At 44.0% G+C, this 13,441-nt stretch overlaps 2 protein-coding genes and 1 long non-coding RNA gene across 5 annotated transcripts; 2 read left to right on the top strand and 1 right to left on the bottom strand.

Moving 5' to 3' along the window:
* Window positions 1–202: 202 nt before the first annotated feature.
* Window positions 203–10,433, top strand: Chc (clathrin heavy chain). The gene is made up of 9 exons (XM_071698608.1): window positions 203–858; window positions 1,990–2,197; window positions 2,454–5,505; window positions 5,567–5,864; window positions 5,935–6,375; window positions 6,461–7,023; window positions 7,108–7,330; window positions 7,430–7,505; window positions 7,612–10,433. The coding sequence occupies exons 1-9, from the start codon at window positions 817–819 to the stop codon at window positions 7,737–7,739; spliced, it is 5,031 nt and encodes a 1,676-aa protein (XP_071554709.1). The 5' UTR covers window positions 203–816; the 3' UTR covers window positions 7,740–10,433.
* Pop4 (ribonuclease P/MRP subunit POP4) lies at window positions 10,284–11,689 on the bottom strand. 3 transcript variants are annotated; one of them, XM_071698674.1, is made up of 5 exons: window positions 11,560–11,689; window positions 11,399–11,498; window positions 11,194–11,330; window positions 10,718–11,105; window positions 10,284–10,559 (listed from the first exon to the last, which is right to left on the bottom strand). In XM_071698674.1, the coding sequence occupies exons 2-5, from the start codon at window positions 11,412–11,414 to the stop codon at window positions 10,420–10,422; spliced, it is 681 nt and encodes a 226-aa protein (XP_071554775.1). In that variant the 5' UTR covers window positions 11,415–11,498; window positions 11,560–11,689; the 3' UTR covers window positions 10,284–10,419. The 3 variants fall into 3 exon arrangements, with proteins under 3 accessions (XP_071554775.1, XP_071554774.1, XP_071554773.1); XM_071698673.1 differs by having other exon boundaries at window positions 11,569–11,685; XM_071698672.1 differs by having other exon boundaries at window positions 11,399–11,611.
* Window positions 11,690–11,767: 78 nt separating this feature from the next.
* On the top strand, window positions 11,768–13,185 carry LOC139768467 (uncharacterized). Its single transcript, XR_011717360.1, has 2 exons — window positions 11,768–12,282; window positions 12,350–13,185. It is a non-coding gene; the product is annotated as an uncharacterized lncRNA (long non-coding RNA).
* The last annotated feature ends 256 nt before the right edge of the window (window positions 13,186–13,441 follow it).

Here is a 13,441-nt window from a genome sequence, read left to right as displayed (position 1 = left end):
GTGTCGCGCAGAGGCGTTGTGATAACCTTCGGGATGTTTTATAGAGAAAAAGTATTTTAATTAGAGAGGGAACGTGTGGAAGAGTAGGGAGAGGGGGGGGGGGGGGACTCGTAATCGACTGCGTGGAAGTACGTTACGCACTCGTGCGCCGTTGCGGTCTTCACTCGTGGCAGGTGGAGGGCGAGGGGTGGGGGTGATGCGCGAGAGATCCGCCACCGAGTCCAATCGTGTCAAATCGTTGCTTGTATTCTTCCGCTGGTGTCGGGACTCGGAGCGCTCGTGCCGTGCCCGTGTCTCTCTCTCTCCGCTAACGTCATCGCGAGCGACCGTCGGCGCTGATCGGCCGACGGAGAAGATCGCCCGGCGACGACCCGTTATCACTCGACGATCGTGATCGTCGACCTCTCGGCGCGCGCGGCGGAACGTTCCTTTGTGCGGTGGCGACGTTTCCCCTGCGCGGGGGACCCTCATACGCGGGAACTATTTCGAGATAGAGGGGCGGCGTTGGCGGCCATGATGGGTGTCAGCGGCGAGTAGCGAGTAGCGAGTGTAGCGACGTTACCTCGCTCGCCGTCAGTCGGTTTCGCGCTTCGACGAATTGATGCCGAGTGCCGAGTGATCTCGGGGGGAACAGAGAGGCGCGCACACGACGACAGACGAGAGACCGGGAGCCGAGAGTATAGATCCGTAAGCAGGGAAGAGGACGACGTCGGTGTGGATCCAGACGCGCACACACGGGGGCCAAGTCCGCACGCGGCGGTCAGCAGCGGCTGGGAACCTCTCCACGGCGACTCGCCACCGAGCACCGAGGCGAAAATGACGCAGCTACTACCCATAAGGTTCCAGGAACACCTGCAGGTACGTCATCGTCCCGCCGCGGGATCCCGGGGGGCGAGGAGAGGGCCCCGCGCCCGTCGTTTGGCATTTACCACGTCGGCCTTTCTCTCCGAGGCACCGGACATTTTCTCTGCCCCCGCATCTCTCTCTCTCTCTCTCCCCCTCCCAGCCCCCCTATCCCACCATCTCTGTCTCTCGCGAGCATCCGTCGATGTGTATCGACGATTTACTCGCCGACCCGTCTCTCTCCCCCCCCCCCCCCCCCGGAACGGAAGTGCAACATTTCGGGGCTGACGTTACTTTGACAGTTGCAACGTCTCTCTGCCCCTCCCCCTGCCTCCTAGCCCGCGCGCGTCCCGCGCGCGAGACCCGATGACGTTACACACCCGACTCCGCCGACTCCGCCGACTCGCCTCGCCGAGTCCTCGCGGCACGGATTTCGTGGCACAGGTTATCCGTCGATTATCCGTCTGGAAATTGACGCGATATCGCGTGCCACGGAGGAACGGATCCGGAGCACACGGAGCTCTCCTCTCGCGTGCTCTGCCTCGTCTTTTTCCCCACCGACGAGCGGACGCTATCGTCGGCGCATACGCCCCTCGTTTCCGCTTTTGCCGAAACCGTTCCACCTTATCGGATGTTTTTCACGCATTCCTTTAGCCCGACGTCACCGCTCGGACATCGAAAACGGAAAGAAATGCCTAAGCTCCATCTCGACCATCTCACGTCGTCCACACGTAGACGATCGTCGCCGGGGACGATGGAAACCGCTCTATTTACTTGCACTTTGCATGTCGCAATCTTGAGACAGGCTTTATTTCGGCAACATATGGCCGTTGCGATAACATTATATTGTTGCTGGAACGTCGCTTTTGTTTTAAAATTAATTTCGTTAACATCCTGCCTCAATTTTCCGAGTACTGACAGTAGCGTGCGGCCTGTAACCGACATTAAACTCAATTGTTGTTGAAGAGTATGCTTTTGAATTGTTATAAGAAATTTATCATCAATAGAGTTGACAATAACACTCTTGCTCCCCAGGAAACAACCGACCTAAAACCACGTACTCAAATCGTGTTGTATCCCTGATAAGATAAATGAAGGACACAAGTTTGAAGGACACAAGGCTATCTATGTCTTTTATTTTTGTAGCTTACGGCTGTGGGGATCAACGCCAGCAATGTCAGCTTCAACACCCTCACCATGGAGTCTGACAAATTCATTTGCGTTAGAGAGAAGGTTGGCGATACCGCCCAGGTAGTAATCATTGACATGAACGATTCCGCCAATCCTATCAGAAGACCGATATCCGCCGATTCCGCAATTATGAATCCCGCTAGTAAAGTCATCGCTCTCAAAGGTATGCGTATACGTATGTGTGCGAGTGCGCGGTTTCGGGAAAAAGCGTTCAACGGTAGAAAATAGACGTGAAACACTCATGAGACTGATTCTGCTTTATTCGTAGTTCAGAGAGCAATATTGCGATCTGTTGCACGCTTTTTCTTAAAACGAGCCTCAGTGTGAGACGGTGATTCTGTAACAAGTGAGAATATTTAGGGAAAACGCGCGAAGAACGTGAGGGTTACTAAGAGAGATATTTCCTTCTATTTGACTAGCTATGAAGACGCTTCAGATCTTCAATATTGAGATGAAGTCGAAGATGAAGGCTCACACAATGACGGAAGACGTGGTCTTTTGGAAATGGATATCGCTGAACACGCTAGCGTTAGTAACGGAAACTGCGGTGTATCACTGGTCCATGGAGGGCGATTCGACGCCGAATAAGATGTTCGAACGTCACTCGTCGTTAAACGGCTGCCAGATTATCAATTACAGAACAGATCCGAAGCAGACGTGGCTGTTGTTGATCGGTATCTCGGCGCAACATAACAGAGTGGTCGGCGCCATGCAGCTTTACTCGGTAGAACGGAAATGTTCGCAACCGATCGAGGGACACGCCGCCTCCTTCGCGCAGTTCAAGATGGAGGGAAACGGGGAGGCCAGCAATCTGTTCTGTTTCGCCGTTAGAACGGTCCAGGGCGCGAAGCTTCACATCATCGAAGTGGGCCAGCCGCCCACCGGTAACCATCCGTTCCCCAAAAAAGCGGTGGACGTGTTCTTTCCACCCGAGGCCGGAAATGATTTTCCCGTCGCTATGCAAGTTAGCTCCAAGTACGACGTCATATATTTAATCACGAAATACGGTTATATACATATGTACGATATCGAGTCCGCGACCTGTATATTTATGAATCGTATCTCGGGAGAGACGATCTTCGTAACCGCTCCGCACGAGGCATCCGGCGGTATAATAGGAGTGAATCGGAAGGGTCAGGTCTTGTCCGTCTCCGTGGACGAGGAGAACATAATCCCGTACATCAACGGAGTGCTACAGAATTCGGAATTGGCGCTGAGAATGGCCGTGAGAAACAATCTGTCGGGCGCGGAGGATTTGTTCGTAAGAAAATTCAATATGCTCTTCCAGAATGGTCAGTACGCGGAGGCGGCAAAGGTCGCGGCTAACGCTCCCAAAGGAATACTCAGAACGCCCGCGACTATCCAACGATTTCAACAGGTCCCTGCCACTCAGGGTCAAACGTCTCCTCTTTTGCAATATTTCGGAATTCTTCTGGATCAGGGACAGCTGAACAAGTACGAATCGTTGGAGCTGTGTCGACCGGTATTGGTTCAGGGACGTAAGCAGCTGCTGGAAAAGTGGTTGAAGGAGGACAAACTGGAATGCAGCGAGGAGTTGGGGGATCTAGTGAAACAAGCGGATCCTACGTTGGCGCTTAGCGTTTATTTGAGAGCTAACGTCCCCAACAAGGTCATCCAATGCTTCGCGGAGACCGGCCAATTTCAGAAGATCGTCTTGTATGCCAAGAAAGTCTCATACACGCCCGACTATATATTCCTCCTGCGAAATGTCATGAGGATTAATCCCGATCAGGGTGTGGCATTCGCGCAGATGCTGGTTCAGGACGACGAACCGTTGGCCGACATCAATCAGATTGTCGATATATTTATGGAGCAGAACATGGTGCAGCAATGTACGGCGTTCCTGCTGGACGCGCTCAAGAACAATCGGCCAAGCGAGGGTGCCTTACAGACCCGTCTCTTAGAGATGAATTTAATGTCCGCCCCACAAGTGGCTGACGCTATATTGGGCAATCAAATGTTTACCCATTACGACAGAGCTCACGTCGCGCAATTGTGCGAGAAGGCTGGCCTGTTGCAACGCGCTCTCGAGCACTACACAGATCTATATGACATCAAGAGAGCGGTGGTACATACGCATCTGCTCTCGCCCGATTGGCTCGTAGGTTTCTTCGGCACTTTGTCCGTAGAAGACTCCCTCGAATGCTTGAAAGCCATGCTAACGGCCAACATACGGCAGAACTTGCAAATCTGCATACAAATCGCGACCAAGTATCACGAGCAATTAACCACTAAAGCACTGATAGATCTCTTTGAAAGTTTCAAGTCTTACGAGGGCCTGTTTTACTTTTTGGGGTCTATCGTGAATTTCAGTCAGGATCAAGAGGTACATTTCAAGTACATCCAGGCGGCGTGCAAGACTGGCCAGATCAAGGAGGTGGAGCGTATATGTCGGGAGAGCAACTGTTACAATGCGGAGCGCGTAAAGAATTACCTGAAGGAAGCAAAGCTGTCCGATCAATTGCCTTTGATAATCGTGTGCGATCGATTCGACTTCGTTCACGATCTCGTTCTCTACCTTTATCGCAATAACTTACAAAAGTACATCGAGATATACGTCCAGAAGGTAAATCCGTCGCGTCTCCCGGTGGTCGTGGGTGGTCTACTGGACGTTGACTGCTCGGAAGATATCATTAAGAATCTGATCCTGGTGGTGCGCGGACAATTCTCCACCGACGAACTGGTCGAGGAGGTAGAAAAGAGAAATCGGCTGAAGCTGTTGCTACCGTGGTTGGAATCTCGCGTTCACGAGGGCTGCGTGGAGCCGGCTACGCACAACGCGCTGGCCAAGATTTACATCGACAGCAACAATAATCCCGAAAGATTTCTCAAGGAAAATCAATTCTACGACAGTAGAGTTGTCGGCAAGTATTGCGAGAAGCGCGATCCCCATTTAGCTTGCATCGCGTACGAGCGTGGCCAGTGCGACCGCGAGCTGATAAGCGTGTGCAACGAGAACAGTCTGTTCAAGAGCGAGGCCAGATATTTGGTGAGACGTAGAGATCCCGATCTTTGGGCGGAAGTACTGTTAGAGAGCAATCCGTACAAGCGACCGTTGATCGATCAGGTTGTTCAGACGGCATTATCCGAGACGCAAGATCCTGAAGATATCTCGGTTACCGTCAAGGCTTTCATGACAGCCGACTTGCCTAACGAGCTGATCGAGCTTCTCGAGAAAATAGTACTGGACAGCAGCGTGTTCAGCGATCATCGTAACTTGCAGAATCTCTTGATACTAACGGCCATCAAGGCCGATCGTACGCGCGTCATGGAATATATTAATCGCTTGGACAATTACGACGCTCCGGACATTGCCAATATTGCTATTAACAACGAACTTTACGAGGAGGCTTTCGCGATCTTCAAGAAGTTCGACGTCAACACATCGGCCATCCAGGTTCTAATTGAACAAGTCGGCAACTTGGACAGAGCTTATGAATTTGCAGAAAGGTATGGCATATATATTCCGTATTTTGTTTCGTACACTTTACTTAAATGGACTGTTTCGCAGATGCAACGAGCCGCCGGTATGGTCGCAGCTCGCCAGGGCTCAACTGCAGCAAGGTCTGGTTAAAGAGGCAATCGACAGCTTTATCAAAGCGGACGATCCATCCGCGTACGTGGACGTGGTGGAAACCGCACATCGGACTTCGCATTGGGAAGACTTGGTACGCTATCTCGCAATGGCCCGCAAGAAAGCACGCGAATCCTTCATCGAGAGCGAATTGATATACGCGTACGCGCGGACCAACAGGCTCGCGGATCTCGAGGAATTTGTATCTGGCCCTAATCACGCCGACATACAGAAGGTAAGAAGTCGTTCGCCTGCGCGTTTGCGAGCGCAACTCGATTCCTACGAACGTATTATTCCTTTTACAGATTGGCGATAGATGTTTCGACGATAAGATGTATGACGCCGCGAAGCTCCTTTACAACAATGTATCGAACTTTGCGCGTCTAGCTATAACGCTGGTCCATCTGAAAGAATTTCAAGGTGCCGTCGATAGCGCGCGCAAAGCCAACTCGACGCGCACCTGGAAGGAAGTCTGTTTCGCCTGTGTGGACAGCGGCGAATTTCGCTTAGCTCAAATGTGCGGTCTCCACATAGTTGTACACGCGGACGAACTCGAGGACTTGATCAATTACTACCAAGATCGCGGGCATTTTGAAGAGCTCATCAACCTCTTGGAAGCTGCTTTAGGACTAGAACGGGCTCACATGGGAATGTTCACCGAACTAGCTATCCTCTATAGTAAATACAAGCCTCAACGAATGAGGGAACATTTGGAACTCTTCTGGTCGCGCGTCAATATACCGAAGGTGGGTTGCCGTCTTGAATCAATACGAAAATTAAATTCGCAGCAGATTTATTTAAGGTTATTTAACGAAAACGATTGATTTGTAGGTGCTACGCGCAGCGGAACAAGCCCATTTGTGGGCCGAGCTGGTGTTCCTGTATGACAAGTACGAGGAATATGACAACGCGGTCCTCGCGATGATGCAACATCCTACCGAAGCTTGGCGAGAGGGCCACTTCAAAGACGTAATCACTAAAGTCGCAAACGTCGAGCTCTACTACAAGGCTATACAATTTTACGTGGAATTCAAACCCCTTCTTCTGAACGATATATTGCTCGTACTTGCTCCGCGCATGGATCACACTAGGTCGGTGGCGTATTTCACGCGAACCGGCCATCTGCAATTGGTGAAACCGTACTTGAGGTCGGTTCAAGCTCTCAACAACAAAGCTATTAACGAAGCCTTAAACGGCTTGCTGATTGACGAAGAAGATTACCAAGGTCTCCGAACATCGATCGACGCGTTCGATAATTTTGATAATATCGCGTTAGCGCAGCAACTTGAGAAACATGAATTGATCGAGTTCAGGAGAATCGCCGCGTATCTGTACAAGGGAAATAACAGATGGAAGCAGTCCGTAGAACTTTGCAAGAAGGATCGACTGTTCAGGTAACGCTTCACGTTATTTAAATCACGGATACATTTATCATAAGTGCGTGTGTGCGAATCTTATTAATCACCAATCGATAACAGGGATGCTATGGAATATGCGGCGGAATCCCGGAATGCTGAAGTCGCCGAAGAATTACTCGAGTGGTTCTTGGAGAGAGGCTCTAAGGACTGCTTCGCAGCATGCCTATTTCATTGTTACGATTTACTTCATCCGGACGTCATCTTGGAGCTCGCATGGAGACATCAAATTTTACATTTCGCAATGCCGTATCTTATACAAGTCGCACGGGAATATATCACTAAGGTAAAAAAAAAAAGAATATTTGTAAAAGAAGGTTCATAAATCTTCTTTGTACCTTCATACCGCTGGCAGAGTATTCATAATCTTTAAATATGTTGATAGGTCGATAAATTAGAAGAGGCCGAAAGCCGACGTATCGAAGAAACTGATCATCAGGAACACAAGCCTATGATTATGCGTAAGTGATCTCTTCAATATGTTTTTTAGCGAGTCTTATTGTTGCGCGAAGCCGTGCATTGTTTCCCATTGTTGATATATTTTTTTCTGTCGCATGATCGCTATAGCGGAACCTCAGCTAATGCTGACTGCAGGGCCAGGAATGATGGCACCCGGCTACGCGCCTCAAACCGTATACGGTGCACCGGCACAAGTGTACGCGTCCACCGCAGCCTACCAAGGTTACGGTATGTGAGATACATTTAAGGAGACAGATCAACAAAGTCTACTTTTCTATAAAGTTTAGGTAGAATGAGATTGTTTTGTTAGCTTAATATCGTCAAAGCGAATACGAATGAATATCATTAGAAACGATGAATTGCCACGATTTAGATCATGATAATAGTGTAACGAATAGCGAAATGCATTGAGAAATGGCATTAATACGCTATCACACGCTACCTAAATGTGAATCTGTAATTTATAGGGGAAATGTCGAGCAAACAATTATATTTCACGGTTTAAATAGCTGTTCAATGCGGATTTTGCGCGAAAAGCATATTAAGAAAATTATATTATTTAAAAAAAAGAGTACGAAACGAAAAAAAATAATTTTTTTCTTATTTTTTTTTAAATACGATTTACCGAGATTTTTCTATTAAATTATCGTTGCACAGTCAGTAAAAAGATATATGTGCGTTGTGGAAGCAAAGTATAATTTCCCTGTCTTTTACTGGCACATAAAATATATATATATATATATATATATATATATATATATATATATATATATATACACGTGTGCGTCTACGTGCCTTTCTTTTGGCTACTAACAGGAAGCAAGCTTTTTCGGGCAATTTCATGTAATTCGGAAGCAAAATCAACTGTAAGATCACAGTATACATCGTATATTTCTGTACAGGTCATCCAGTGCTTGCTTTTCGAGCGAAATTTCTTTCAATTTCTTTCAAACATACTTTGAAAGAGTCCGTTCCTTCTTTTTTTTTCTTAACCTTCGAAAAATGTTGGCACCGTACGAGATATACATTCTCGAAACATTCTAGCGTGTGATAAACCACAGTGAAAATTACAGAGCCCTCGCAAAATTGAAATGTAATAAGAGTATCTTTTAGATTGGGGTAGATCGCGTATCGTTATATCAGTATTATAACGATGAGATCAAGATGGGAAAAAACTGTAGACATCTCAGGATATGTTGGCGTTATCTATAACAACATATATACATCGTTCTAGATCTATCCTGTATGTACATTTGCTTGAACATAATGCGAAGATACGTGTTCGCCGAGTTTGCTTGATTTGCGTAAATGAACGAATCCATAAAATAAATTGTAGATACTCGAAATTGCGAGATCTTATTGTCTCATTAACGTACCGTAGTACATAAAGTAGTTTTGCCCGAACTGCATCATGTATCGTGCTTTTAACCTTTCGTTACTCATTGCGCAGGAAGATGATTACAGACAGCTTAGAGTTCGAGGAATACATTAAAGATAATTTGATAACAAAGTCCAGCACGATCGTCACTGTCACATACGTTCATACCATACATAGTTTTGGTAATATTTTCTACTCGTTTCACGTATAATGTGTGTGCATAATGTCTTATTCGAAGTTATTGATCGTTAATCATTATATTATATAGCTTGTTACGAACTACGCCTAAATTATGCAAGTATTAAGATAAATTAGATCGCAGCATCTCTGGAAAACGATAGAGCCATGTTTTGTTAAACACTTGTGTTTCTTTTGCCTTTTGAAATATTTATGCATGTATAAAGTGCTACGTCAGAACCCAATTATGTATCAAGTACGACAAGCAACCAAGGAAAAAAAAACAGATTAATTTTGTAGTGCATCCTTTAACATTCCTAAATGTAAGCTACCATGCTGCGTAATCTTGTGTCACTTAGTGATATCTCGTTTTTCTTTTTATTACATCTCAAGATTTAACGGGTTATAGTTATGTGTAGTCTCTTTATTTTAAAGCGCGCGAAGAGCGAAAGTTTGTACCGACGAACAGGTCACGTTACTACTATGCCCAAGTAAAATATTTGTATTACGTAATAAGTAAAGGAGCGAAGTTAGTTTGTTCGTCTCTCGTTTACTATCGTCCTCTCTATCGCGCGGTACTTTCGTCTTTTTTGGTACTCCACAGTTGATCTTGCAGTGATCTAGCTGTATATATTACATATTAAAATCGTTATGTCGAGAGGAGAGAGAGAGAGAGAGAGAGAGAGAGAGAGAGAGAGAGAGAGAGAGAGAGAGAGAGAGAGAGAGAGAGAGAGAGAGGGGGGGGGAGAGGAGGAGGTCAGTAACATGCCCTGGTACTGTTTCACTTTGATCTAACTTTAGCCAATGAAATTGTAGAGATTGATTAACAAATATAGTTGTTGTACTAATTGAAAATGATTATCATTGTATCAGTGTCATGTTTGACCACTGTGGTTTTAATGGAACATGGGTGGACACACTTCCAAAATGAATACATTATTGTTCAATAGTTATGCACACCTTTCCATATGAACACACGACACGAAGAGATTTACACATACATACATTATATATAAATATAACGCTATATTATATATACGACTATATATAAATACTGTACCATGTAAGTAGTAAATATTACATTACCAATCCTGTAATTGTAATATCCTACGATAATAATCTGCAAAGGAATGCTGAAAGATATAAAGAAATAAAATACCTCTAACATCTATACGAAATTAAAGTAATTTCAGCAAAAGGTTTACCATAGAATTAATCACATTAATTACATTATCCATGTACTCATTTATTTTGTCATATTTTTTACTTTCCTTCGCAACACAATTTCTTTGAGATTTAGCGCTGATTTGTAAATCTCGGGATGGTATCAATTCTATCAATATTATTATATTAAATATTTATCACAACAGCATAATTGAACTATTCTTAAATTTTTTAACCGCTCGTTCTGCAGGCCTTATAGAGAGCTCCCTTCCAAACGCTTTTAATATCACACCATCATCCAAGTAAATATTAATCTTAACCACGTCCTTTGGTATCGCTGAAAACAGTTTGAAAAGATATTAATAATACAAAAATACATATGTATGAGCTTTTGCAAGAAATTTATTGTCAATATATATAAAAGCAGCAAATGCATATATGCGTTATGATCTATATGGGAAAAAGATTGAAAAAGTACCCTAGCATATCTCTTACTTCGAATAACATTGTCCGTCCCACAAACCCTAAAGGTGTTCCTCGTATCCTGTATGACGATTCCCGTGACTCCCACCAGACTAGGGCATCTTGATCTATCGATCGAGATTCTGGCACCGTGGAAGTCTGCTTTCATCAACTGCAAGTTTACATTCTCCCAATTTGGACTGCTAGGATTTTTCGGTATACTGGTGAACGATTCAACGCCGAGCGCTTCTCGCATGTACTGCAGCCACAATTGATTCAAGGGCAGAAGATCGGAATACTTGATCTGATTCTGGTTGCCGACCCTGCCCAGACCAAGGCGCAGTCTCTTCCTGGCGGAGAAGAACTTGCCTCTCTCCACTTTCTGCTTGCGCTTCGATCGAATCTTATTAAATATGAAGGTCTGAAAAAAAGCAACATCCCAGTTAATCAATAATTATATTTCCAGTGAAAGAGTATTTCACTTGCGTTATATGTACAATATTATATACCTTTCGCAGCTCGTCCGGAATAGATTTACGGTCGGACGGTGGCAACAGGTTTTGCAAAAAATCAATGACATACTGCTGAGTGTTCTCGCAGATCTTAATATGACTAGTCTGACTTTTAGGAAGCGGCGTGCACAACTCTGGAAGACATTCATTATTAAATACAAGAATGAGAGATAACGAATTCGTACCGTATGTCAATATTTACTTGTACAATTCGACATGGTTCTTCGTCGGTTCCTAAATTAGTCCTTCAAACTTTTATTAACTTTTATTAAATTAGTCTTTTAAATCGCAATCAAAATCTCCTGAAAGTAAGGAATGTCTAAAGTGCTAATAATAACTAATTACAATGCTAATGACAAATACCAATCGAACCTTCGCGAAACCATGCGCGCCGTGCATGGACACATGACCCACATGACACACGACACACGCGGCGCTCCGGTGTTCCGAAAAACCAAAGATACGAGCGCGCCGCGCGGGCCGCGGAGCGAGATGGACAAGAAGCGTCGTGACGTCACACGTCGCTTCCACGACCGATCAATCGCGCCGTTCGCTCCCAATTAGACCTCCCGTAAGTTAGCCGGTCAACTTCGACTTTATTAATTTTTTTTTTTTTTAATCGTTTGTTGGTCGTTTGTTGGTGATTGTTGGCCTAATTAGAACGTTTGTTGGTTCTTAATTTTTGTTTAAATTAAAAAAGAAAAATTAGCCTTAAGTTAGCCGGAAAAATTTTATTTTTAATTAAAAAAAAGCCTAATCGATGCGTAATCGTTTGCTGATGATTGTTGGTCTAATTTTAGCGTTTGTTGGTTTATTATTAGTCTTAAAAACGAAAAAAACCGAAAAATTATCTCACATTAAAGTAATCGAAGATTGGTTTATTTGCCTACGACTTAAGGTTTATTTCTATCAATTTAAGGCTAACATCTATAAAACTGGCTATGAATACGGGCCTTAACATCGGCAGAAAATCGCGAAAAGATCAAGAAACATGGTGGTTCCCTTGATTTTATCAGTCGAAATATTTGCATTTTACTTTGAATATTAGAGATTAAATCAGTGTACAACAGCTTTAACGTGCACTGAGTGCGTACCAGCTCTGACAGTGAAAAACGCTATAAAGAGGATTTATATCTTATTTTTTCTTGCATAGATAAACAGAATGTTATCGGAAAGTCATCTAAGCATTTTGAGAAGAATCTTCGGAAAGATGAACGTAGAAACCAATTGTTGTTAAAATAATTTTTAAAACGTTTATATTAATTCTGACTGCAGACGGACCTTCGGGAACACTAGCGCCTTCTTCTTTTAACATGAATAACTAAAAATCTATATTTCGGCTATATATAATTACCGAGTTTATAAATATTTAATTAAAATTATCTGGGTGACTCACAAACCTTTTTAATCACACTTCATAACTCTTCATACAAAATACAAACGATTCCATATAAAAACTTTTATTAATTTATCTATTTCGGCTAAATGCATGGTGTAAAAATAAATAATTAATTACAATTAAACGAATGACTCACAAACCTTTTCAATTGCACTTCAAAAGTCTTCATACGAAATACAAACGATTTCATATAGAGATTCTTTAAAAAGACGTTCATTTCCGGCTAAATACATACGAATGATTTTCTGCCGATGTTAAGGCCCGTATTCATAGCCAGTTTTACAGATGTTAGCCTTAAATTGATAGAAATAAACCTTAAGTCGTAGGCAAATAAACCAATCTTCGATTACTTTAATGTGAGATAATTTTTCGTTTTTTTTCGTTTTTAAGACTAATAATAAACCAACAAACGCTAAAATTAGACCAACAATCATCAGCAAACAATTACGCATCGATTAGGCTTTTTTTAAATTAAAAATAAAATTTTTCCGGCTAACTTAAGGCTAATTTTTCTTTTTTAATTTAAAAAACAATTAAGAACCAACAAACGTTGTAATTAGGCCAACAATCACCAACAAACGACCAACAAACGATTAAAAAAAAAAAAATTAATAAAGTCGAAGTTGACCGGCTAAGTTACGGGAGGTCCCAATTAGCCAATGTCGCCAATGGCCGCGTTCAGCAGACACAACTGTTGAGAGTTCGTCTTATCAACACTCTGCGTTGATCGGTTGGTTCTAAAAGTAAGAGCCAATCACGTTCGACTGCTACTCAGCGGCTTGGTCTGCTGAACGCGGCCAATGAGAACGCGGCCGTGAATCGATCGAGTTCGTCCTTGTTCCGTCC

The sequence above is a fragment of the Temnothorax nylanderi genome, unplaced genomic scaffold, assembly GCF_030848795.1.
Source record: "Temnothorax nylanderi isolate EJ_2023f unplaced genomic scaffold, tnyl_v1.0 TNYL_tig0016_pilon, whole genome shotgun sequence".
NCBI classification, from domain to species: domain Eukaryota; kingdom Metazoa; phylum Arthropoda; class Insecta; order Hymenoptera; family Formicidae; genus Temnothorax; species Temnothorax nylanderi.
Note: the sequence above shows the minus strand (reverse complement) of the source record. Positions and strands in the feature narration are given on the sequence as shown.